Below are 23840 nucleotides of genomic sequence, written 5' to 3'. Positions count from 1 at the left end.
AGTAACCATTGATCCATTGGAAGTTACAGCTGCCTTCCTGGGGCCCTGATTTTCCTACCTGAGTGTCAAGGCTCCTTTAGACTCACTTTCATGACGTTGTTTCTAGTTGCTCTCTGAGTTTTGCTTCTTGGACCCCAGTCATGTTCTCTCCTGGTGAACCTAGCTGCTCATATCTGGCTTCTACTCTGAGTCTCATCATCTCTGATTTCAGAGTTGAACTCCTACCTAGCCATATATTAAAAAGTCAGGGATTTATAAGCTTTATCGGAACCTTTCCCTGGGGATTTAATAAATGGCCCATTTCCACCTTACAGGAGAGACTACAAAAAGTAAAGCACCCAGTTGACCCTTGAACAATACAGGTTTGAACTGTGTGGCTCCATTCACACATGGGTATTTTTAGATAGTAAATACTTCCATACTACACAGCCTGTGGTTGGTTGACTCCTCAAATGTGGAGAAACTGCAGAGGCAACTGTAAGTTATACAAGACCTGCATTGCTCAGGGGTCACTTATATTCACCATTGAAAAGCGAATAAACTCTCATCATTGCACTTAAGGGTTTGTTCCTCAGACACATTCACAGGGATGCTTATCAAGTTTTCTGAGAAATGGACTCACTTCATGAAAATGCATTGCATCCAGCTGCGCCAGAATATTTTGCAACTGGTAAAACAATGATCTAGGTTCCGTGTTTCTGAAGTACTAAGGCAGTTGGGAGTTCTACCTACACAAAAGGAAGGATGGACAGTGTTTAGTGTCTCTTTTCTTAAGTTACATTATTGGTCACATTTGTGCAAGCCCCCAGATCACTGTGTAGCCAATCTATGCTCAAATAGGACATTTATAAGTGGAAATGTTACTTCTTCCTCTAACTCAAAATAATGTCCCTTTTACTGAGGTCAGTTACTGATCTGACATACATTAAATGGCATACAGAATGCTTAAAACATGCCTAATGCACAGTAAATGTTCAGCATCTGCAGTTATTATTGTTACTTTTATCCAAATACTAGAAAAATATATCTCTGTAAAGCAGATAGAAAACAGGTGCCAAAAATTACCCACCACTCACATTGTTTAAGAAATCGGGAAAGTATGGAAGCCTGAACAAATTGGAAATTTAATAAGCATCATTCAGCAGAATAAAAGAAAAGCAAAATATAATCCTTTATATTTTATATTTCAGTAGTTTGCCCAGTAGTTTATATAGTGTTTTTAGTTAAGAAAATCTACTGTAGTTCTGTAGAGAAAAAACAAACTGGAATCAGAAACCCACAGATTCATTTAGGTGGCAATGCCCCCAGAATCACAAAGTCAAAATTGTGTTTCGATGACTACCAGTATTTGTGTATTCAAAAATAGCACGGTTTTTTTGTTTGTTTTGTTGTTTATAGACAGTATGCTATGGCAGAAAGAATGTGGGGCTACTGAGCCCCCATTCTACTTCTCTGCTCACTGAGTGTTTGTTTTGTAAATGCTACCTTTCCTCTTTGTAAAATGGTGATAAGGTTACTGATTCCATAGGACTGTTGTGAGAATTAAGTGAGTTCACATACAAGAATTCAGTACACTGCCTGCAGCTGGTAGATAGATACTCAATTGGCGCTTTCTTCTTTTCCTTTCTCTTTGCTTCAAAGCTTAGAGAATTACTCACAAACCAAGCCTATGTCTGTGACAGGGACTAGGAGCTCTTCTACCCATTCCTCTTAGTACTGGGTGCTACTACTTGGAGTTTAGAAATTGTTGTCCTGAGATAAAGTATTTCTCCCAAGGAAAATTCAAGTCAAGTTGAGGACTCATAAAATTCCATATTCTAAGACCCAGCTTCAGATCTATACATTAGACATTTTTTTCAGTTGCCATGAAGTTTAGAAGTACACTTAGGTTGGTCATACACAGTGTTGATAAATCTGCCTGGTTGATAAATGAACTTAATCAGCATTGAATCTGTGAGGGTAAAGTAGGTGGAGGAAACAAGAAATAGGATTGATGGCTTTGACCAGCCAATTTTATACAATCATCGTATTGGCCTTGCTGAGGGATAACCTTGGTCCCTTCTGATATCATTTTGTAAATAGACTCTCCCAGGATGTGTCATTTTTCTCAAAATACACTACAGGGTGTCTAGAAAACTATTTTTGACTATTAGCTTATCTCAACTTTCATTTCCATACTTCAAAAACAGTCCCCTAGACTTTTCATGCGGGTTCTTGGTAGTTAAAATGCAACGGCTAATGTATTACACTGGGGTCAACTCTGGCCTGCCTGCCTTCTGTTTTCGCATGGTCTGAAAACTCAGGAGGGTTTTAAGATTTTATATGTTAAATGTAGAAAAGACTTTTAGCCTTTAGGTGAGAACAGTTGCTCAAAGAATTAAGGACATCGCCTCTTGCCTGCAAAGCCTAAAATGTTTACTAATTGGTCCTTTATGGGAAAGATTTGCCAACTCCTGCTTAATATTTACTTCTGGGACATTCATCAGTCACTGAGAGAGATCAGGGAAGCCTGTGACTTCCATGTATTTCATCATATTTTGTTTTAAAAGCCTTCCAGTACATGTAGGTTTTATTGATCCCTTTAATATTTTATATTTAGCAAATATTTTAGTAGTTTTCTAGATTATAAGTTTGAAGAGATTTTTGTACAGCCCAGTGCTTAAAACAGGTCACAGCAGAGCTGTTTTAGTTGAAGGGATCCAGACTACTTGTACTGCCCTTTGCCTAGCACCCCTAGTCCTCCCTTGGGCATTCTGTGGAATCCCAGATACAGTGGTTTTCAAATGAAGTTACTACCAGTTAAGTCTTCACATTGCAAGCAAACACCTGCAGATTCTATGTTTGGGAAGGTGGCCCAACATATTGGTAAACCCTGTCTAATGTGGCTCCCCCTTAGGAAGAAGCTGCCAGAAGATGGGCAATATTTGGTTCTTGTTCTCATGAGCCCAAGAATGACAGAGCCATGCGATGGAGTAGTCACAGTTTAATTCTACTCAAGTCTGTTTTTCTTAAAAAGAGAAAAGTCTCAGCCCCTTGAATACTCAGGATTAAGTTTCCTAAAATCCAGGTCTCTTGTTGATATAGTTAATGTCCAGAAGAAAGGCAAAAAGTGGCAATACTGAACTTTAGAAACCCATACAGTCACCTTCCAACAGGAAAGATACTTTCTTCCTCAAAAATACACCTTCTAGCAGCAACAGAGATGCTTGAAATTCATATAATTAAAGATTGAACCCTCCATTCCACAAGTAGATAAAAGCCTTTAAATTCCTTGAGAGAGGTTGTATGTGGCCATAAACTTAGGGTAACATATAAATGACTTATCAGAGCCTTATCTTGAAAGTAAAATAGGAGGAATCTGAAGGAAAAATGGGAACAGTGTCCACTTCATGGACAGAGTGTGATAAAAGAGAGAAGGGGTTTTCTGGAGTCATAACCAAACCAATTCTTCATCTATGCAGATTTTCTTAGGCCTAGTGATAGTTGCAGGCTTTGGTTCCCCACTACAACACAGTTCCCCCAAAGGGCTATTGTGAAAAGGAAAGGTTTCCTGGGAGAGTTCAGAGTTGGTGAATCAGCTCTTGAGTTGGCTAGAATATTGCATTAAAAATTAGATTGGCTATCTGTGCTAAAAATCTGTTTCCAGAAAGCATTCTCTGTGAAATGTTTTCAGAGGAAACTCAGTGAGTGGAGTTGTCTTGGCAGTATCTGAAAGGGAGGAAACATCCTTTATGATCAGCATGGAACAGGTAGGAGATAGCTAAGGAATGAATAATGAAGAGTTGGAGAACTCAGTTTTTTTGTTTTGTTTTGTTTTGTTTTTGTAACTAAAACTTCAGCTTTTGTTACAAGTCAGACTTTATTTCCAAAAAGAAAAAGAAATGAGGAACATCCCTGTAAGAACGTCCAGGAATGGTCATCCGTTCCTGCTCCATCTTTCTTCTTTCTGCTTGCTGACTCTGCTCAGAATGGGATAACTTAATACACAGAGGCAGTACTGGATTTTTCACGGATTAGTCTGAGTTGTTTGCTTGTTCAAGTTATTTTACTGACTTTCTGTGTAACTAACTCTCTGCAAGTGAATAAGTATGTAGGTTGAGAGGTGAAGGAAAGAAAGCTAAAGTATGAGATTTGAGGTTTTAGCTATGTCATAAATTGTCTCGAAAGACTGAAGAGGGCTGCATGAAATGTTGGTCCCAGAGCATTTGAGAGAGCTGCCAGATGCTGCTGTTCGACTTATAACTAACAGTCTTTGTTCTGAAATGCAGTTGTTTCAGATGCTTTCCCTAACATGAAGTTAATTACACCTGGTATTTCAGAAGGCTTGATGGTAACCTTTGGCATTTACATGGATGACATCAGCTGTTATCTTCTAGTTGTATCCTATGTATTCCAGAAAGACATGTAAGCATGTACCCTCTTCCAAACAAATAACGTCTTTCCTGGCTATAAATCCAGCTGCATGACGTAGAAATGTAATTGGGCAGCCTTCATAGATGTTTGGAGCTCATGTGGGAATATCTATTTGTAAGAGAACCTGAATATTCATGTAACTGTCCAGACATCAATAAATTCTCATTTTACCTTATTTATTTCTGTTCCCCAGTGAACAGCAGTGCTCTTCAGCTCAAAGTTAATAGGCATGTTCTTCAGAGATGTACCCTCTCTTACCTTAATAGAACATCTCCCTAACACATTTGTTTATCGGTTGCCAGGTAGCTCTCCCATCAGGTGACATGAGTGTGCTTTCTTTGTCTTAGCGCACCAGTGACAGTTACCACTGTTTGCCATCAATTAGCTTGGGGTAGCATGTCAAGGATGTACGGGTGGTGTCATTTTAGTCTGACAGCCACCCGATCTGGTTGAAAAGGGATTGTTTCATTATCCTCTTATCAGGGCTGCTGGATGATGATACTCTACACTGCAAAGCGGGAGGGGGAAAAAGACAGGCAGAAAGAATAGATTTTTAGAGATTGGCAATATTAAAATTATTCATGCCTCAAGGAGAAGGGAAAGATTAGAGAGCTGACTGGGCAAACCCTTAAGAAGCTTCTTTTTCCTAATACAGATGGAATATGGAATGATGCCCTTCCTGATGGAGACAGAGAAGAAGCGGGGTGGAGGGGGGGTGGTGGTGGGTGGTGCTGTGCCCAGACATTAGGAGGAAAGAAAAACAGGAACTAGCCCCTTCTACTCATAGGCGACCAGGCAGGGATTAGCTGCACCCCCTCTCCCATTTTCTAGTTAACCTCAGTAGCAAATGCAGCCTTCCAAGTGGCCCTGCCAGGGCCTGTGCCTTGCTAGAAAACTGGCTTGTGGATTTAGGTCATGAAAGCATTTTCCGCTGAACAGCAGTGCAACTAAATTGTTTCATGGAGAAATGCAAAGAACTACAGAAGATATTGGGCCCCAGATTTTCATTATTGAGGATGAAAACTCCAGTCACCCACCCCCGCCTGTTTTTGTCATTTTATTCAGAATGACTGAGGATACGTTTTTTTATGTGGTTTTTTTTTTTTTAATTCTGAAAATTAACCATGGCTGGATCTTTATGCTCTTGGAGAAACAAACACAAAGAAGTGCTGAAAATGTAAAAATACTTCAAGATAAACTAAGCTTCAAGGGGGACAATTGTGTTGACATTTTAGTAACAGCCCATTTTCACTCCTTAACGAAGTGTAGTCATGCATGAAAATAACTTGTTATCTTTTAAACTGAAACACATTATGGGTTGTAACTCAAAGGTGTGTATTACTCATGAAAAATAAAGTGCAACGTTTTAACCCTATGAGGATTCTTTCACAGGCCCTGAACCTTTATAGTAACTTGCATTAGAAAAATGGAACAAAAATACTTATTATTAGAGAATATGATATACATACTCTCCTGCACTTTAAAATGACTCTGGTTCACAGTTTGTATTTGTATGCATCTTTAGGTAAGAGGCCATTCTTCATTGGAGATTTACCATTTTAGAGCAACATATGCCTTTGTCTTGGAGAAGACAATGGCACCCCACTCCAGTGCTCTTGCCTGGAGAATCCCATGGACAGAGGAGCCTGGTAGGCTGCAGTCCATGGGGTCACTGAGAGTTGGGCATTACTGAGCTACTTCACTTTCACTTTTCACTTTCATGGATTGGAGAAGGAAATGGCAACCCACTCCAGGGTTCTTGCCTGGAGAATCCCAGGGAGGGGGGAGCCTGGTGGGCTGCCGTCTATGGAGTCGCACAGAGTCAGACACAACTGAAGCAACTTAGCAGCAGCAGCAGCATGCCTTTGTCTTCCCCATCCTATTAATTATAGAATTAACTACAACAACATAAATAGCCAAGGAATGGAATCAATGATTTGTTGAGCACTTATCCATGGTCCACACACTGTGCTAAGTGTTTTCTATATATTATATAATTATCCTCACCATCCTGCGAGGTATTATCCTTACTCAAGATGAAGAAACAGAGCTTAGGTTAAGTGACTTGCCCAAGACACCTTGCTAGTAATTGGTAAAGCTCAAATTGAAACCCAGGCTCACCTGACCCACAGTGTATACTCTTTATTCCTTTAATAACCACCCTAACACTATCTCTACCAAGTGCCCAATTTCTGGTGAGCCCGAAGGAGCTAAAATTTTCACTGCAGTTCAGCTGTTTCCCAAATCCTTCCGAGGTTCAAATTTCTCCTGCAGGGAACCTTGGAGAGGAAAGAGAAAGACAAGACTGAGCTTACCATTTGAATGGGGCCTCTAATGCTTTTTAATATCTCTGTGAAAGCAGCTTACCCCCTGTACCGAGACCCTTGATATAATGCCCTGGAGATGAGAGGTAGGTCCATACCTCTTCCCGTGTACCAGCCACCAAGCATTAAATGTCATTGCGCAGTGTCCCAGCATTCCTTTGACAATGATTATAAGGGAATTCACAGTTTGTGCATAGGTTCCCCCTTTCCTATGAGAGTAGTCCCTCTATGAAGTGCAGTACCATGACTTTTCAAGTAATCACAAATGACTCCAAAAGCAGATTTACTATAAGTTCTTAGTGACAACAGATCTGCCCAGCAAATCTCTTCTTCATGTATCATTGACAGAGACAGTGGCCTTACAGCCCACAACAGAAAACATCACGCTCGCTTGTGGTAACAGGTGCATACATCTGATCATTCATGAACAACCCCTCCCTGCCTTCTTTCTTTCCCCATCAGTGGATCGACATGCTCCTGACAAGCATCTGAAATCTTTATTTCAGAAAAAAGCACATCTCCTACCAGCTGTTTGTTTTCCAAACCAAATAATTCAGTTAATTTCTTGCCTGAGTTAATTTTCAGAGCTAGAAATTTTCTCTCAGCTACGCTGAGGTCTCTTTAAGTGCTTTGAGGGTAGGTAGAAACAAAAATGGGAATATACTTTTTGACCCGTAATCAGCATTTTGGTGGTTAAAGCTATGCATATGCATTGCGTGTGTGGGGGAAAATGCCTAGGGATTTCACACAGCCTTTACAAATGGAGTGTGCAGGAATTCTGATACAGTATCAACACTCTTATGCCTTTCTTTAGGGACATTTTTTGCATTCATCCTTCATTTGAGAGGCAATATAGTATGATGGTTACAGGCATGTGTTCTGAAATCAGGTTTCCCAGGTTTGAATTCCAGGTCCACTACTTATGAGCCACATGACCTGTGCCAGGTAACCTAATCAGGAGAAATTGGAGAAAAGTTTGCAAAGTACTGAATAGATGTTAACTATTGAAACTGGGGTGTGAGGCAGACAAGAAGATGAAATACAGCAGAGCTATGGTCCAACACCGACTGCTCAAAGTGCAGTCTGCTGACCACCAGCCTCAGCATTGCCTGGGACTTTGGGAACTTAATAGAAATTCAGAATCTCAGCACTCATTGCCTCCAAGACCTAGTGAATCCAAATCAATACTTTTCCCTGGTCATTGGTTTGCAAATTAAAGCTTGAAAAGCAGGATTCTAGTTGCCCATATAGTTTTGAACAGGAATATGCCCTCCAGTTGACTGTTTTAAACACCTAAGCCTGACAAGGGAGATCTTCTTCCCTGCCTTCTAAAATGATGAAAACCTAGTCACCAAACAATGCCTATGGAAGTTTCCCTGGCTCTGGCAATGGGCCCGAAACAAGTAGATTTCATTTCAGAATGCTGTTAACACCTTGCCTGCCTCCAGTCACACAGTGAATACATGACAACTGAAGAATTCCCAGGGGTGTTCTGTCCATACCCATTAGACATAAAGATTAATTGTTTTCATTTGGGCACAGAGAGCGAGCTGCCTATTAACCCAAACTAAACTGAGCTTGTTAAAGGCTCAGGCCTAGAATGCCATGGTCCCGGTAGCTGGTGAGATGACATCTGGGGACCACATAGATAACACATGCTGCTTTGTCAAAATTAAAAAGCCCAACTGAGTCATCTCCACCTACCTCTATAAGGAAATGGGATGAGGGACTTTGGTGAGCTAAGCCCCAGAGAGAAAGAAAGCCTAAAGTAGCAGGGAGGCCAGCTGCTGGTCCTCTGCTGGAAGAAGGGCTCACAAATTCATCTCAAGACCAAGCTTTTATTTCCTTGGGGAGTCCACCATCTCTTAATCACAAAAGCAATAAGAATTTCCAATATGTTCCTCTGCCATGCCTAATCAGTTGTTCCAGCTGCCAGTCATCAGCACAGTCTAGGGGCTCACCTAAAAGCCCTCTTCCAGCCCTGAAATCAACACTGACCCCTGAGGTGATGCCCCTGTAGGTAGCCTGTGTGTGCTGGTTTATTTGATTACAACAGTTTTGTTAATATTGCCCCGGATGCTCTAGGGTTCCGTTCTCTTCCTTAGGCTTTGATTGATAGGCCTCATTGTATGCCCATTAGTAGAGTCTGGAAAATCATTCTGAGTGTGTGTGGAAGGAAATTTTTCCTTTTGCAAATGACCTTACCCTTGCACTCTAACATAGAGATTATCTTCCATAGGTTAAAAAAAAATCACTTGGCAAAGCTCAAGCATTTGTCGGTGTTTGTTGTAGTGGGCTGGTCTATGTGAAGTTCTCAGGTATTTGAGACATTAAGAGATCAGCACTTGCCTGGTCCATAGTGAAGTGAAAGTCACTCAGTCATGTCCGACTTGCTGCAGCCCCATGGACTGTCCATGGAGTTCTCCAGGCCAGAATACTGGAGGTGGTAGCCTTTCCCTTCTCCAGGGGATCTTCCCAACCCAGGGATCAAACCCAGGTCTCCCACATTGCAGGCAGATTATTTACCAGCTGAGCCACAGGGAAGCTCAAGAACACTGGAGTGGGTAGCCATTCCCTTCTTCAGGGAATCTTCCTGACCCAGGAATTGAACCAGGGTCTCCTGCATTGCAGGCAGATTCTTTACCAACTGAGCTATCAGGGAAGTCCATAGGGGCTAGAAAATTGTGTTTGAATGAATGAAATAATATTCTTACACCACAGTGAGTTAGAATCCTGGATGAATGACTTTGATAGCTAGAAATAGAAGTCTCTGATAGAAGTCTCTGTAGGATGCATTTCCTATGCCATAGTGGAAGTATCTGAGAAATGTGGATCTTTGAGAGAGTTCAAGGGCAATCCTACTAAAGCCATCACTACCTGACCCCAAAGTTGTGTCCATTTTATATTAAGGTATATGAGTTGGGATTTAGATAAACATTGCAAAGCCATGCTCTATAGTTCTGTTCAGTGACTCAGTCACATCCTACTCTTTTTTACCCCATAGACTGCAGCTTGCCAGGCTTCCCTGTCCATCACCAACTCCCAGAGCTTGCTCAAACTCATGTCCATCAAGTCAGTGACGCCATCCAACCATCTCATCCGGTCGTCCTCTTCTCCTCCTGCCTGCAATCTTTCCCAGCATCAGGGTCTTTTCAAATGAGTCAGTTCATTGCATCAGGTGGCCAAAGTATTGGAGTTCCAGCTTCAGCATCAGTCCTTCCAATGAATATTCAGGAATGATTTCCTTTAGGATTGAGGTTTGATCTCCTTGTAGTCCAACACCACAGTTCAAAAGCATCAATTCTTCGGCATCCAGCCTTCTTTATTGTCCACCTCTCACATTCATACACAACTACTGGAAAAACCCTAGCTTTGACTAGATGGACCATTGTTGGCAAAGTAATGTCTCTGCTTTTTAATATGCTGTCTAAGTTTGTCATAGCTTTTCTTCCAAGGAGCAAGCATCTTTTAATTTCATGGCTGTGGTCACCATCTGCAGTGATTTTGGAGCCCAAGAAAAGAAAGTCTGTCACTGTTTCCATTATTTCCCCATCTGTTTGCCATGAAATGATGGGACTGGATGCTATGATCTTAGTTTTCTGAACGTTGAGTTTTAAGCCAGCTTTTTCACTCTCCTATTTCACTTTCATCAATAAGCACACTACTTCCTCTTCACTTTCTGCCATAAGGGTGGTGTCATCTGCATATCTGAGGTTATTGATATTTCTCCCAGCAATCTTGATTCCAGTTGTGCTTCATCCAGCTTGGCATTTCGCAGGATGTACTCTGCATATAAGTTAAATAAGCAAGATGACAATATACTGCCTTGACGTAATCCTTTCCCAATTTGGAACCAGTCTGTTATTCCATGTCTGGTTCTAACTGTTGCTTCTTGGCCTGCAGAAAGGTTTCTCAAGAGGCAGGTCAGGTGTTCTGGTATTCCCATCTCCTTAAGAATTTTCCACAGTTTGTTGTGATCCACACAGTCAAGACTTTAGCGTAGCCAATGAAGCAGAAGTAGATGTTTTTCTGGAATTCTCTTGCTTTTTCTATGATCCAACAGATGTTGGCAATTTGATCTCTGGTTCCTCTGCCTTTTCTAAATCCAGCTTGAACATCCAGAAGTTTTAGGTTCATGTACTATTGAAGCCTGGCTTGGAGAATTTTGAACATTACTTTGCTAGCGTGTGAGATGAGTGCAATTGTGCAGTAGTTTAGACACTCTTTGGCATTGCCTTTCTTTGGGATTGGAATGAAAACTGATCTTTTCCTGTCCTGTGGTCACTGCTGAGTTTTCCAAATTTGCTGGCATACTGAATGCAGCACTTTAACAGCATTGTCTTTTAGGATTTGAAATAGCTCAAATGGAATTCCATTACCCCCACTAGCTCTGTTTGTGGTGATGCTGCCTAAGGCCCCCTTGACTTTGCACTCCAGGATATCTGACTCTAGGTGAGTGATCACACCATCATCGTTATCTGGGCCATTAAGATCTTTTTTGTATTTCTTGAGTTCTTTTGTATATTCTTGCCACCTCTTCTTATTATCTTCTGCTTCTGTTAGGTCCATACTGTTTCTGTCCTTTATTGTGCCTGTCTTTGCATGAAGTGTTCCCTTGGTAGCTCTAATTTTCTTAAAGAAATCTCTAGTCTTTCACATTCTATTGTTTTCCTCTATTTCTTTTCATTGTTCACTTAGGAAGGCTACCTTATCTCTCCTTACTGTTCTTTAGAACTCTGCATTCAGATGGGTTTATCTTTTCTTTTGTCCTTTCCTTTCACTTCTCTTCTTTCCTTGGGTATTTATAAGGCCTCCTCAGAGAACCATTTTGCCTTTTTGCATTTCTTCTGTTGGGGGTGGTTTTGATGACTGCCTCCTAGATAATGTTACAAACCTCCATCTATAGTTCTTCAGGAACTCCATTGGATCTAATCCCTTGAATCCATTTGTCACTTCCACTGTATAATCCGAAGGGATTTGATTTATGTCATACCTGAATGGTCTAGTGGTTTCCCCTACTTTCTTCAATTTAAGTCTGAATTTTGCAATAAGGAGTTCATGATCTGAACCATGAACTGCTATGATGGATTAGCCATCATAGTCAATAAAAGAGTCCAAAATGCAGTAAGGTGAGGTGAAGTCACTCAGTCGTGTCCGACTCTTTGCGACCCTGTGGACTGTAACCTACTAGGCTTCTCCGTCCATGGGATTCTCCAGGCAAGAATACTGGAGTGGATTGCCATTTCCTTCTCCAGGGAATCTTCCTGACCCAGGGATCGAACCCAGGTCTCCCGCATTGGAGGCAGACGCTTTAACCTCTGAGCCACCAGGGAAGCCCACCACAAAAAAGTGAAAGTCACTCAGTCTTTGAGACCCATGGCCTATACAGTCCATGAATTCTCCAGGCCAGAATACTGGAGTGGGTAGCTTTTCCCTTCTCCAGGGGATCTTCCCAACCCAGGGATTGAACCTAGGTCTCCTGCATTGCAGGCAGATTCTTAACCAGCTGAGCCACCAGTACTTGAATGTAATCTCAAAAATGACAGAATGATCTCTGTTTATTTCCAAGGCAAACCATTCAATATCACGGTAATCCAAGTCTATGCCCTGACCAGTAACACTGAAGAAGCTGAAGTTGAACGGTTCTATGAAGACCTATAAGACCTTCTAGAACTAACACCCAAAAAAGATGTTCTTTTTCATTATAGGGGACTGGAATGCAAAAGTAGGAAGTCAAGAGACACCTGGAGTAACAGGCAAATTTGGCCTTGGAGTACAGAATGGAGCAGGGCAAAGGCTAATAGAGTTCTGCCAAGAGTATGCACTGGTCATAGCAAACACCCTCTACCAACAACACAAGAGAAGACTCTACATGTGGACATCACCAAAGGTCAACACCGAAATCAGATTGATTATATTCTTTGCAGCCAAAGATGGAGAAGCTCTATACAGTCAGCAAAAACAAGACCAGGAGCTGACTGTGGCTCAGATCACGAACTCCTTATTGCCAAATTCAGACTTAAATTAAAGAAAGTGTGGAAAATCACTAGACCATTCAGGTATGACCTAGATCAAATCCATTATGGCTATGGAGTAGAAGTGAGACATAGATTTAAGGGACTAGATCAGATAGACAGAGTGCCTGATGAACTATGGATGGAGGTTCATGACATTGTATAAGAGACAGGAATCAAGACCATCCCCAAGAAAAAGATATGCAAAAAAGCAAAATGGCTGTCTGAGGAGGCCTTACAACTAGCTGTGAAAAGAATGGAAGTGAAAAGCAAAAGAGAAAAGGAAAGATATACCCATCTGAATGCAGAGTTCCAAAGAATAGCAAGGAGAGATAAGAAAGCCTTCCTTAGCGATCACTGCAGAGAAATAGAGGAAAATAATAGAATGGGAAAGACTAGAGATCTCTTTAAGAAAATTAGAGATACCAAGGGAACATTTCATACAAAAATGGGCTCAATAAAGGACAGAAATGGTATGGACCTAACAGAAGAGGAAGATATTAAGAAGAGGTGGCAAGGATACAAAGAAGAACTATACAAAAAGATCTTCACAACCCAGATAATCATGATGGTGTGATCACTCACACTCACCTAGAGCCAGATATCCTGGAATGTGAAGTCAAGTGGGCCTTAGGAAGCATCACTATGAACAAAGCTAGTGGAGGTGATGGAATTCCAGTCGAGCTATTTCAAATCCTGAAAGATGTTGCTGTGAAAGTGCTGCACTCAATATGCCAACAAACTTGGAAAACTCAGCAGTCGCAACAGGACTGGAAAAGGTCAGTTTATATTCCAATCCCAAAGAAAGGCAATGCCAAAGAATGCTCAAACTACCGCACAATTGCATTCATCTCACACTCTAGTAAAGTAATGATCAAGTTTCTCCAAGCCAGGCTTCAGCAGTACGTGAACCGTGAGCTTCCAGATGTTCAAGCTGGGTTTAGAAAAGGCAAAGGAACCAGAGATCAAATTGCCAACATCCACTGGATCATCAAAAAAGCAAGAGAGTTTCAGAAAAACACCTATTTCTGCTTTATTGACTATGCCAAAGCCTTTGACTGTGTGGATCACAGTACACTGTGGAAAATTCTGAAAGAGATGAGAATACCAGACCACCTGACCTGCCTCTTGAGAAATCTGTATGCAGGTCAGGAAGCAAGAGTTAAAATTGGACATGAAACAACAGACTGGTTCCAAATAGGACAAGGAGTATGTCAAGGCTGTATATTGTTACCCTGCTTATTTAACTTATATGCAGAATACATCATGAGAAACACTGGGCTGGAAGAAGCACAAGCTGGAATCAAGATTGCTGGGAGCAATATCAATAACCTCAGATATGCAGATGACACCACCCTTATGGCAGAAAGTGAAGAAAAACTAAAGAGCCTCTTGATGAAAGTGAAAGAGGAGAGTGAAGAAGTGGGCTTAAAACTCAACATTCAGAAAACTAAGATCATGGCATCTGGTCCCATCATTTCATGGCAAATAGATGGGGAAACAGTGGAAAACAGTGGCCGACTTTATCTTTTTGGGCTCCAAAATCATTGCGGATAGTGATTGCAACGAAGAAATTAAAAGACACTTACTCCTTGGAAGGAAAGTTATGAGCAACCTAGATAGCATATTCAAAAGCAGAGAGAGACATTACCTTGCCAACAAAGGTCCGTCTAGTCAAGGCTCTGGTTTTTCCAGTGTTCATGTATGGATGTGAGAGTTAGACTATAAACAAAGCTGAGTGCCACAGAATTGATGCTTTTGAACTGTGGTGTTGGAGAAGACTCTTGAGAGTCCCTTGGACTGCAAGGAGATCCAATCATTCCATCCTAAAGGAGATCAGCCCTGGGTGTTCAGTGGAAGGACTGATGTTGAAGCTGCAACTCCAGTACTTTGGCCGCCTGATGCAAAGAGCTGACTCATTTGAAAAGACCCTGATTTTTAGAAAAACTGAGGGCAGGAGGAGAAGGGGATGACATGGTTGTGGATAAGATGGTTGGATGGCATCACCGACTCAATGGACATGGATTTGGGTGGACTCCAGGAGTTGGTGATGGACAGGAAGGCCTGGCGAGCTGCGCTTCATGTGGTCACAGAGAGTCGGACACGACTGAGCGACTGAACTGAACTGAACTGAACTGATCTGTGCCACAATTCTGTAGTTAATTCCTCCATGTCTCTGGTGATTATTTTTGTCTCAGGCAGTATCCACAAACATTGCCTTGAACTCTGCATGCAAAGTACTCTGTGTTAATACTGAATTATAAGCTTCTACAAAATTGTCTAAGCAGAATAGAATTTGTTTTATACTTCTCATTCTATCTGTTAGAATATAAAGGCAAATCACAGGTTTCCTTTTGCTGACAGGTAATTTAAGAAACTGTTCCATATACTTCTTTACCAGCTGAGGGAAACCCATACACTTTCTTTAATATGCTTCAAATTGAACCCTAAATCCTCCCTTCCTTATTCTTATAGGGTCCCCAGTCAAAGGGTCTCTGCCTATTTCAGGCCAGTCACTGGCTATAGCAGTGAATGGAAGGACTGTAGATGTATGTTTTAACTGTTGATCAGTGTACACATGACCTCAGCACATCTGGAGGGCAAGTTTCTGAGCCTTCAAACCTAAACCATATACACCTCTTACGTTCCGTTTCACATTCCCTTCACTACCTGTCCCTACCTATGGCCATTGCTATGGCAACCAAGCATAACTTGGCAGCGCCTCCCCTCAATTGCACTAGTTTTCTGTCCTCAGGCTTCCCTGATGCCCTGATATTGGGCATCTGTGAGAACTTTTAACCACTGTGGTACATGTACCTACTTGGAAGTGTGAGAGAGGTAATACCCTTTACCAGTGGGGGACAGGAGTTGGTGGATGGATGTTCCTTTTTGTCCTTGTCCTGTTCATGGAACCCAGGATGGTCTCCAATGGCATTTAGTAAATGAAGATGGTGTTCATCTTCATTTACTAAATAAACATGAATGATGCATTGGAGACAGTAGGCACCAAGAGTATCTGGTTCCCTAGTCTATCCCAAAACCTGGCTCAGTGTCTGTCACATGGTAGGTACCCCATAAATACTTGTGGAATAATTGGCTGCTGAGAGATAAATGAGAAGAACACAAGTAACTCTATGCACACAGCAAAAATACTGGAATAAGTTCAGAAAGGTAGAGGATATGACAGGCAAAAAGCACAGTAGCATAAATTGCTATGACATAATTGAGGTGTGGTCAGTTGTCTGATTTGGCCAGAGATTAGGGCACGTTTGGAGGCCACAAATAAGATAGTGTATTAGAGATTTGGACACCATTTGATGCTGTATCCTAATAAGTCTCAGTATTTTGGTATAATGATTTATAGAGATCTGTTCCCCTTATTCAACTGCAACCTCCTCAAGGACAGGAACCCACATATAGTAGAGTGGCTAGCATGTAGTAGACACCAAATAAACATTGAATTAAAAAAAGTAATGGTTGGAGGATGGGTAGATGGATGCATGATTGATGGATCATTGGGCCTGGCTATTAAGTGGGCTGAAGGAGAGGACCTTAAACAGGCCTGACTTTCAGTGTGTGGCAGGCTACACACAATACCAAATTTCCCAGCCTATTTCATTGCAGCTAATGCAAAAATGAAGCTAATATCGCTAAGGTAGACCTTTGGGAAGCAGCACATTTTCTATCGAAACATAGAGCAGAGCGTAGAGTGTGCATACCAGATTTCTCTGTTACTCATGGGTTGGAAACAGCAAGGCAGCACTTGCCTGTGATAAACAGACACACACACACAAAAACACCTCCAGGGGATAATAAGTGATGGGTGCATTTAGCAGGTACAACAAAATAAATAGGAGAGTTCACGTTTCCACATTAAGGCACACAAAAAAATTGGTTGTGTTTTCACAGTGTCTCTGTGACCTCTTATTATTCCATTAGTTTTTGGAATAGTATATAAAACACCAAGCTTCATGCTGACAAACCCCGTATTGAAACTATTGCCACAGTCAATCCAAGCAGCCTTCTCCCGTGGGTAAAATTATTATTTGGAATACAAGCAGAATGTGGTTGCCTGAGCGAGCTGAGCATAAATGAGGTAGTGATTCATAAGGTGACTAGCGAGTTTGCAAATGTGCGGCTTTTCTGGAGGCTGACGTGCAGCAGAAGCTCTGCATTGCCCTTTTGAGCTGGTAAGCATTTTCTAGTCTCACCACCTCGTCAAGACCTGGAAGACAGTGGAGGATGCAGGCGTCTGAGGACAGAAGTCAACCTGACACAACACTGACTTACCAAAAATAAAACCTTCAAATCAGATCACACTCCTGTCAGTAGCTTTTTGAGCGGGAAGATGATAATTCTGCTTCTTCACATGTTCCTTTAAGTACTTGAACTTTTATTCCATTGGATTACACTTTTGGGGGCTGGGTCATCTGGGGTATTAATTCTATCCTGGAGAGGTTGGAGAAAAGTGTGCTGGTCTAAAAATACAGCTCCTGAACTTCTAAACCTTCAAATCTCTTTGATTATGTGGCTTCTTTTTCTGAATCCTGAACCTGATTTTTCAAATTTTTTGAAATCCATTTATTCTTTGATATCAGTAGAGTAAGTTCCAAAAGAGCAGAGATGGGTATAAAGCTCTGCAGAGCTTTGTATAGAGAAGGCAGTTAGAGTCAGCATAATGATGCTGCTATTATTGCAGCATAATGAGATATCTGCTGAGTAGGTCCGAACATGGAGAGAGCCCCTCTGATAGTGATAGACTCGGAAAGTGACAGGCCCCAGTTTCTTCTGTGATAGCGTACCAATTAGCTGATCTAAATGGGTACATATTTAAGTTTGAGGTCATGTACAGTTCCCAAAGGCTAGACTGCCCTCAAGAATGAGGCTGTAACTGACTCTCTGTGTGATAACAGACAACAGCGGGAGAAGATCCCAGAGGCCCCTTTTCCATATTTTGTGGTTTTGGGAGAGGACTCATTTTTGATAAAGACTGGGTATATTTATTCATCAAACCATTGGGAAATGACCAGGGTCAGTTAGACTCTCAAGTTAAAAGAATGTAGGGTCCTGCAGTGGTACTAGGATCAGGGGAAGCTCTGTTCTCAATTACATTGATTTAGGAGAAGGCAATGGCACGCCACTCCAGTACTCTTGCCTGGAAAATCCATGGACCGGGGATCCTGGTGGGCTGCAGTCCATGGGGTCGCTAAGAGCCGGACACGACTGAGCGACTTCACTTTCACTTTTTACTTTCATGCATTGGAGAAGGAAATGGCAACCCACTCCAGTGTTCTTGCCTGGAGAATCCCAGGGATGGGGAAGCCTGGTGGGCTGCCGTCTCTGGGGTCACACAGGGTCGGACACGACTGAAGTGACTTAGCAGCAGCAGCAGCAGTGACAGGGAGGCTGGGAGTGACCCACAGCACCTCGCTGCGGTGCCAAAAAAAGGAGGGAAGCCTATGTTGTGTCCTTCTGGGTCAGCAGACCGGACACTCTGTTATCTGATTCTCATCCCCTATGACTGAGAAGTGCAAATACAGACACCTGCGCCCAGGTACAAACATTACAAGACGGACTAATTACACAGTGACCAGACAGGGCCCTTGCTGGGCAGGGCAGCTGGTATGAGACAAACCATGAGCGTCAGCCTGGAGTGAGCAGACATGAACTCCTCAAGCAACAGTAAAGGCGCATTAGCCAGGAACCTGTTCCACCATGAAAACAGAAGCTGTGTATATCCAGTAAGGGGAGAACTGTTCCCTTAAAACCACCAAGAGGAAAACAAACAAGCCCCTAAAATATGCTTGCTGTCAGCCTTCAGTATTCAAAAAGCATGCACTTCATTTGGGGTGCAGCCTGATGCTTGTTCTCCCTTGATTTCAGCTTCCATTTTCTCCAGCAATCACTCAAGCCGAAGCGGAACAGCTGCTGGGGCCGTGCCACCCCCACATCCTGTCAGTCACCCTTCTCCGGGACATACTGTACAGGGGAGCCCCCACAACCCCTCCTCCCAGTTACCTCCACTCGCAGCTGTGGACGCCGGAGCTGAGAGGTAAGGCCATCTGTCTCTCTCTTCTAATAGGTGGCGCCGCTAAACCTCTCTCCACCGCGAAGAGCTTTGACAGTTGCTGAATTTTATTAATAATCCATTGGTGGGTTGAATTACACAAAGGTGACATTTTAAAAGTACATACACAGAGCACGTGAATCAAATACCTCATTATCTGTTTAATTTTCCATGGGGGAAAAAAATGAAGATACTGGTAATAATCAACCGAAGTGTCTGATACTGACCAAACAGATCAGAATTTTCTTGTCTTTCCTTAGTTTGTTTCAGGGACTCAGTTTTAAGGTAATGTCTCTATAGATTGAAATGCTTTCCAGATGTAAGTTGGTGCCTTCAGAACCATAGATCAGTAGCGTTATCTTAAGAGTACAGCATAAAACGGCACAGGATTTTAAATGCAAAGAAGAAAGGGGCTGTTCACTGAATACTTTGTGTTGATACCACACTTGTAAAGAGTTTCTGAAAGAAAATTTTTAAATCGTGACATTTAGGTCCCTTTCTTTGGACTGCCCAGCTTCTTATGGTATGACAGTATGCCACTCTTTCCATTCTCTCCACTTTTCATCTGGCTTGAATTGAGCTATGGAAGGGTTACTCCTAAATATCCACAGGGGAAAAAGTTCTTGTGGGTACCTCTATGCAATCCTGGAGTAGTAGACATTAGGTGGACAAAATAATGGGTTGAATAGGCAATAAGAATAAAGTTTTGAATCTTTGATGTCACCAGCAACCTATGGTTTTGTTGGTGCTGGCCTGGTCTAGGAGTTTTTTACTGTGTTAAGTCCACTGAGCCACATTCTAATAATGTATGCCTACTGTTTATTAATACATCTGTTCATTCAAGAAGCATCCTTTGAGTCCTTGGTAGAGAAGGAATTCAAGTGACAAGATAATAAAGTAATTAAGACTTGAATCAGGGGGGAGAAGCAGGGAAAATAAGAAGGAGGTTATTGTAGGAGTCTTTGTGAACAATATAAAGACCTGAACTAAAATAAAGAAATAAGATGGAGAGTTTATTCAAGGGCTATTGGGATATAGAATCACTAATTATCAATGTATGTGTGGGGTAAAGAAGAAGGACCAGAATTCATTCTTGAGTTTTATCCCAAGACATCAAGGTGGAAAATGGTGCCATTAACACAGGAAAAGAGGATGTTGAGTAGAGAGAAGGATGGGAAAGAAGGAATGATAATTAATGGACTTTGGGGTTTTGAGTTTTAGGTGGCTGTGAAACATCCATGTGGATGTATCTGATAGGCAATTAAAACATGGATCAGATAGGTTAGACTTATCTTAACACTTCTGTGTTCATGGCTAAGTGTAAACAAATGATTAGCCTTCTCCCACGAAACCTGTCAGCAAACCAGTACAAATGATAATCATCTATTGAATTCACAGACTTGCCAGTTATTGGATCTATTTCCATAAATTCAGTGGAGCTTATTCATTTTAGGATTTTATTTAGCTTCCAGTTGGGTTTTAAGTGATACTATTCATAAGCTTTTCATCATCCCATTTCATTCTGCCTGGTCGAGAATTATACCCTACAAGGTAGTGAAGCTAAGAAACCATCCATAGGGGCCTCTTCCTCTTTGCCTCATCTTCTTATCGGTACTTGTAAAGATTCTTTACAAGAATATAAGGAGAAAGTAATCTGTGTGTTTTCTTTTTTGTACACAGCCTTTAAAAGAATAAATGTAGAAAAAGATTATAGCCATTAATGGAGTTAAAAACAGCAGCCACCCAAACACCAGATTAAGTCCCAGCTCCCACAGCTGCTGATCGTTTGAATGTGTTCCTTAGATTCTCCTGCTGCCTAGCTTGTTTCAATTTTGTCTTTTACATTTCATTTTTTATTTTATAATTTTAATTTTGTCTTTGTATGTAGGTAACGTATTTAAAAACTGTAAGAATGGCGCAGTGAACACCCATATATACTCTGCACCCGTGTTCACCGGTTGTTACCTTTTTGCCACCTTCTCTCTTTCTCTTTCTGACTTGAGAGAGCCTTTGTTTGTTTGTTTGCTTGTCTGTTGTTTCTGAACCAGTCTGAGAGATTGTTGGGAATATCAATGAGCGTTAACCCTAATTACCTTAGGAAAGATCTCCTCAGAAGTATATTTCTCCTATATAATCACAATGTAATTATCACACTCAGGAAATTTAACATTGATAAAGTGTTATTATCTACTATGCAATCAATATTCAAATTTCTTCCAATGTGTGAATAAAATTCTTTATAGAGTTGTGGGGTTTTTTTTTGATGATCCAGGATCTAATAAGGATCATATTTGTCATTTCTTTTCTGTCTTCTTTACTCTAATGAATTTTCCTAGCTTTTTAAAAATTATCATCTTCTTCGTCATTATAATTTTTTTTCATGACAACAGTTTTTGAAGAACTCAGGATATTTATTTTGCAGGATGTTCCACAATTTGAACTTACTTGATTTTTTCCTCCTAAACAGATTTGTTCATATTTGGCAAGAGTAACGCATAGGTGATGGGGTGTTCCTTAGCTCTGTTGAGCCTTAGTGTGCAACTCACAGGGAATTAGGATTAGATGAACCAAAGCAGGTAAAGCACCTAGACTGCTACATGGCATGAGGATGGGCAACCTTAACACAGCCGAAAGGTTCAGGTTTGGAAGCCAGAAGATGTTGTCAAATGATTGCAGTGACATAATATAAATAACCATGGAAGAGTAAGTGGAGAGGCAGAGGAGGGTGGTGCGCTTTGTATGGCTGGGTGAGTGAAGTGGATATGTCCACTTCTGTGGCTTTGCCTTGCTCCTCTGCTCTCCCCACAGGATGTGTGCCCCATTCGTCTACCAGCCCAACTAGAAGGAGCAAGGGCATGGAAGGTTATCTCTTCCAATCAGGTTTGAAGATGAGGATGACTTGAAACAGCCCTGAATTATTCCCTGTGTTTGCATTAGTGTTCAGCATAAAAACACTAAGAGGAAATGTGCTTACCTTCCGCTTTGGGTTTATATATCTTTGCCTCTGTTTGCCTGGGAAATCCCCCAGTAAAAACTTCAGCAGTTTTCCTAACGGAAATAAGTTTATCACACTTTGCGAATTTTAGTGGGAAACTGGCATTTTCCCCCTGCTTTGCGGGCATTGATTCATCATTTATTTAACTTTAACTTGTTAATAAAATGGGCTGAGTCACTGTCATAAGTCAGGAAATGTCCACTGCATCTATCCAGTTAGCATGAGGTCCTTTGATCCTTCCCACCGTAAAATAAAGGAAATGCAAGTTCTCTCAGTTTGACAAGGTTCCATTTTTATTTTGAAATATTATCTGAATGATACATCATTTCAGTGATTTAAGCCAAATCACACCACATCACCTAATGTTGACTTAACATTATTATGGGAAGTGGTGTTTTACTGTGTCATGTTGATTGAGCCAGTGGTGCTTTATGACAGTGGCTTCCCATAAGAGGAACCCAGTGTCTTGGGAAATGTTAATTTACTGAGTTTCAAAGTATGTCTGTTAGACTAGAGAAAATAAACATTGATGGAAATCTTTCTTTTTTTTTTTTTGAAATGGAGAAATCTCCCAGTCCCAAGAATAAGTCAGCTAGACTTGTGTCACTGATCTTGTCCAAGAGCATGTTGGCTGCCTCTCTTCATTCCAAAAGAAGGCCACAAATATGGTGTGCTTTGTAGTACAAGTGACAGACGTAGGGGACTTGTGGATTTACCAGAGTGGAGTGACATGTAAAGGGCTTCCTATGTGCCCCACCTCTGAGCCAGAGAAGACTGAAAGCAAGGAAAGGATGTGCTCTTCCCTGAAGAGAGTACATTCTGGTACAGCAATCAACATCAAAGAATGTTAGGGCCAGTTGTTTTTGAGAACATAGTCTAAATACCTTAACCAAATAAGAAATGTCAGCTTCTTGAGTCTATATGAAGTATTGGGAAGACTTACTAGTTTCTACTCATATCAGCTGTAGTATTGTTAGAGTTCTAGGTACTTTGATGTATGTGCAGTCTTTCTGTGCCTTTGAGTAACCAGGGCTGGTCTTCATAGACAGCATTTTCTAATTCACCATTGGGAACCTTTTGTGTCTTTCCTGGATGCTAATGGGTTACAAATAACAATTGTTTTCTATGTAATATCTTTGCAATTATGTAAAGTTCTTTAGCTCTGGCCAAATCAGCCTGCTCATTGACTTACTTTGGTTGTTTCTTCATCTTAATTCAGGATCTTTCTCTGAGAATCTAAAGAGACAAGACAGTCCCTCAATATCTTATCATCCTTGACCAAATGTTATCAGCCTTGAGCTTGGCATAATACTCAACTTGCCTCTTGCAGCTCCCCAGTTAAATCACTGGGTCCTTATTATCCATCTTGTTTGTTTTCCGTTTCCCAGATGTCTATTTGCTAACTAGATTATTCTCTGAGGGCAGGAACCTAGTTTCCTTGTAACCTCCAGGTTTCCTGTGCTTCTCTTCACAGTGGTAGATCCTAAGGAGGGTTTAACAAGCAAAAACTACCAGTGAGGGGAATGCCTCGGAAACAGGGCTCATTACCAACTCCTGTGTCTAGCCTGGAGGAGTTTCTAGAAAGGATTACTCGCCTTGATTCACTGCTGTGAAGGGTGGTGACCGCAGTTCTCAAAGGTCCTATATCTTGTCTAACCTGCATACTTCTATACAGTACATAGTTGTTCTAATACAAATATTCGTGCATACACATGTTGCTGGGAGTCTCTTGCCATTGCTAAGGTTCCATTTGCTTTCCTGTGGTCTTTAAAACTAGATGCTCAATACTAACTATTCTCACATATTTACACATGTAGCATCTAAACAGCTCAAACTAGGCCTGCTTTGCTGTATTGCCCTTCCCAAAACTTCCTGAGTAAACAGGAATATGGATGTCTTCACCCACTCACCTTTTCCATAGACATATATACACATTCTCTCTCTACACTTAATCTTTTCTCTCTCATTTTGATCTTCTATTATGTGTGCAATAATGACTAAATCATAAGCATCATATAAAATATTAA

The 23840-nt window shown here is 41.3% G+C and overlaps 1 protein-coding gene across 3 annotated transcripts in view; it reads left to right on the top strand.

The window, feature by feature from the left end:
* GLIS3 (GLIS family zinc finger 3) overlaps positions 1–23840 on the top strand; it is a 490017-nt gene that overhangs the window by 412670 nt on the left and 53507 nt on the right. For all 3 annotated transcript variants that reach the window (XM_042243409.1, XM_042243410.2, XM_060409420.1), the window contains one exon: positions 18635–18803. In XM_042243409.1, the coding sequence (XP_042099343.1) occupies positions 18635–18803 (169 nt within the window). The remainder of the gene's footprint in view (positions 1–18634; positions 18804–23840) is intronic.

This window comes from Ovis aries, chromosome 2, assembly GCF_016772045.2.
Source record: "Ovis aries strain OAR_USU_Benz2616 breed Rambouillet chromosome 2, ARS-UI_Ramb_v3.0, whole genome shotgun sequence".
Classification (NCBI taxonomy): Eukaryota; Metazoa; Chordata; class Mammalia; order Artiodactyla; family Bovidae; genus Ovis; species Ovis aries.
Note: the sequence above shows the minus strand (reverse complement) of the source record. Positions and strands in the feature narration are given on the sequence as shown.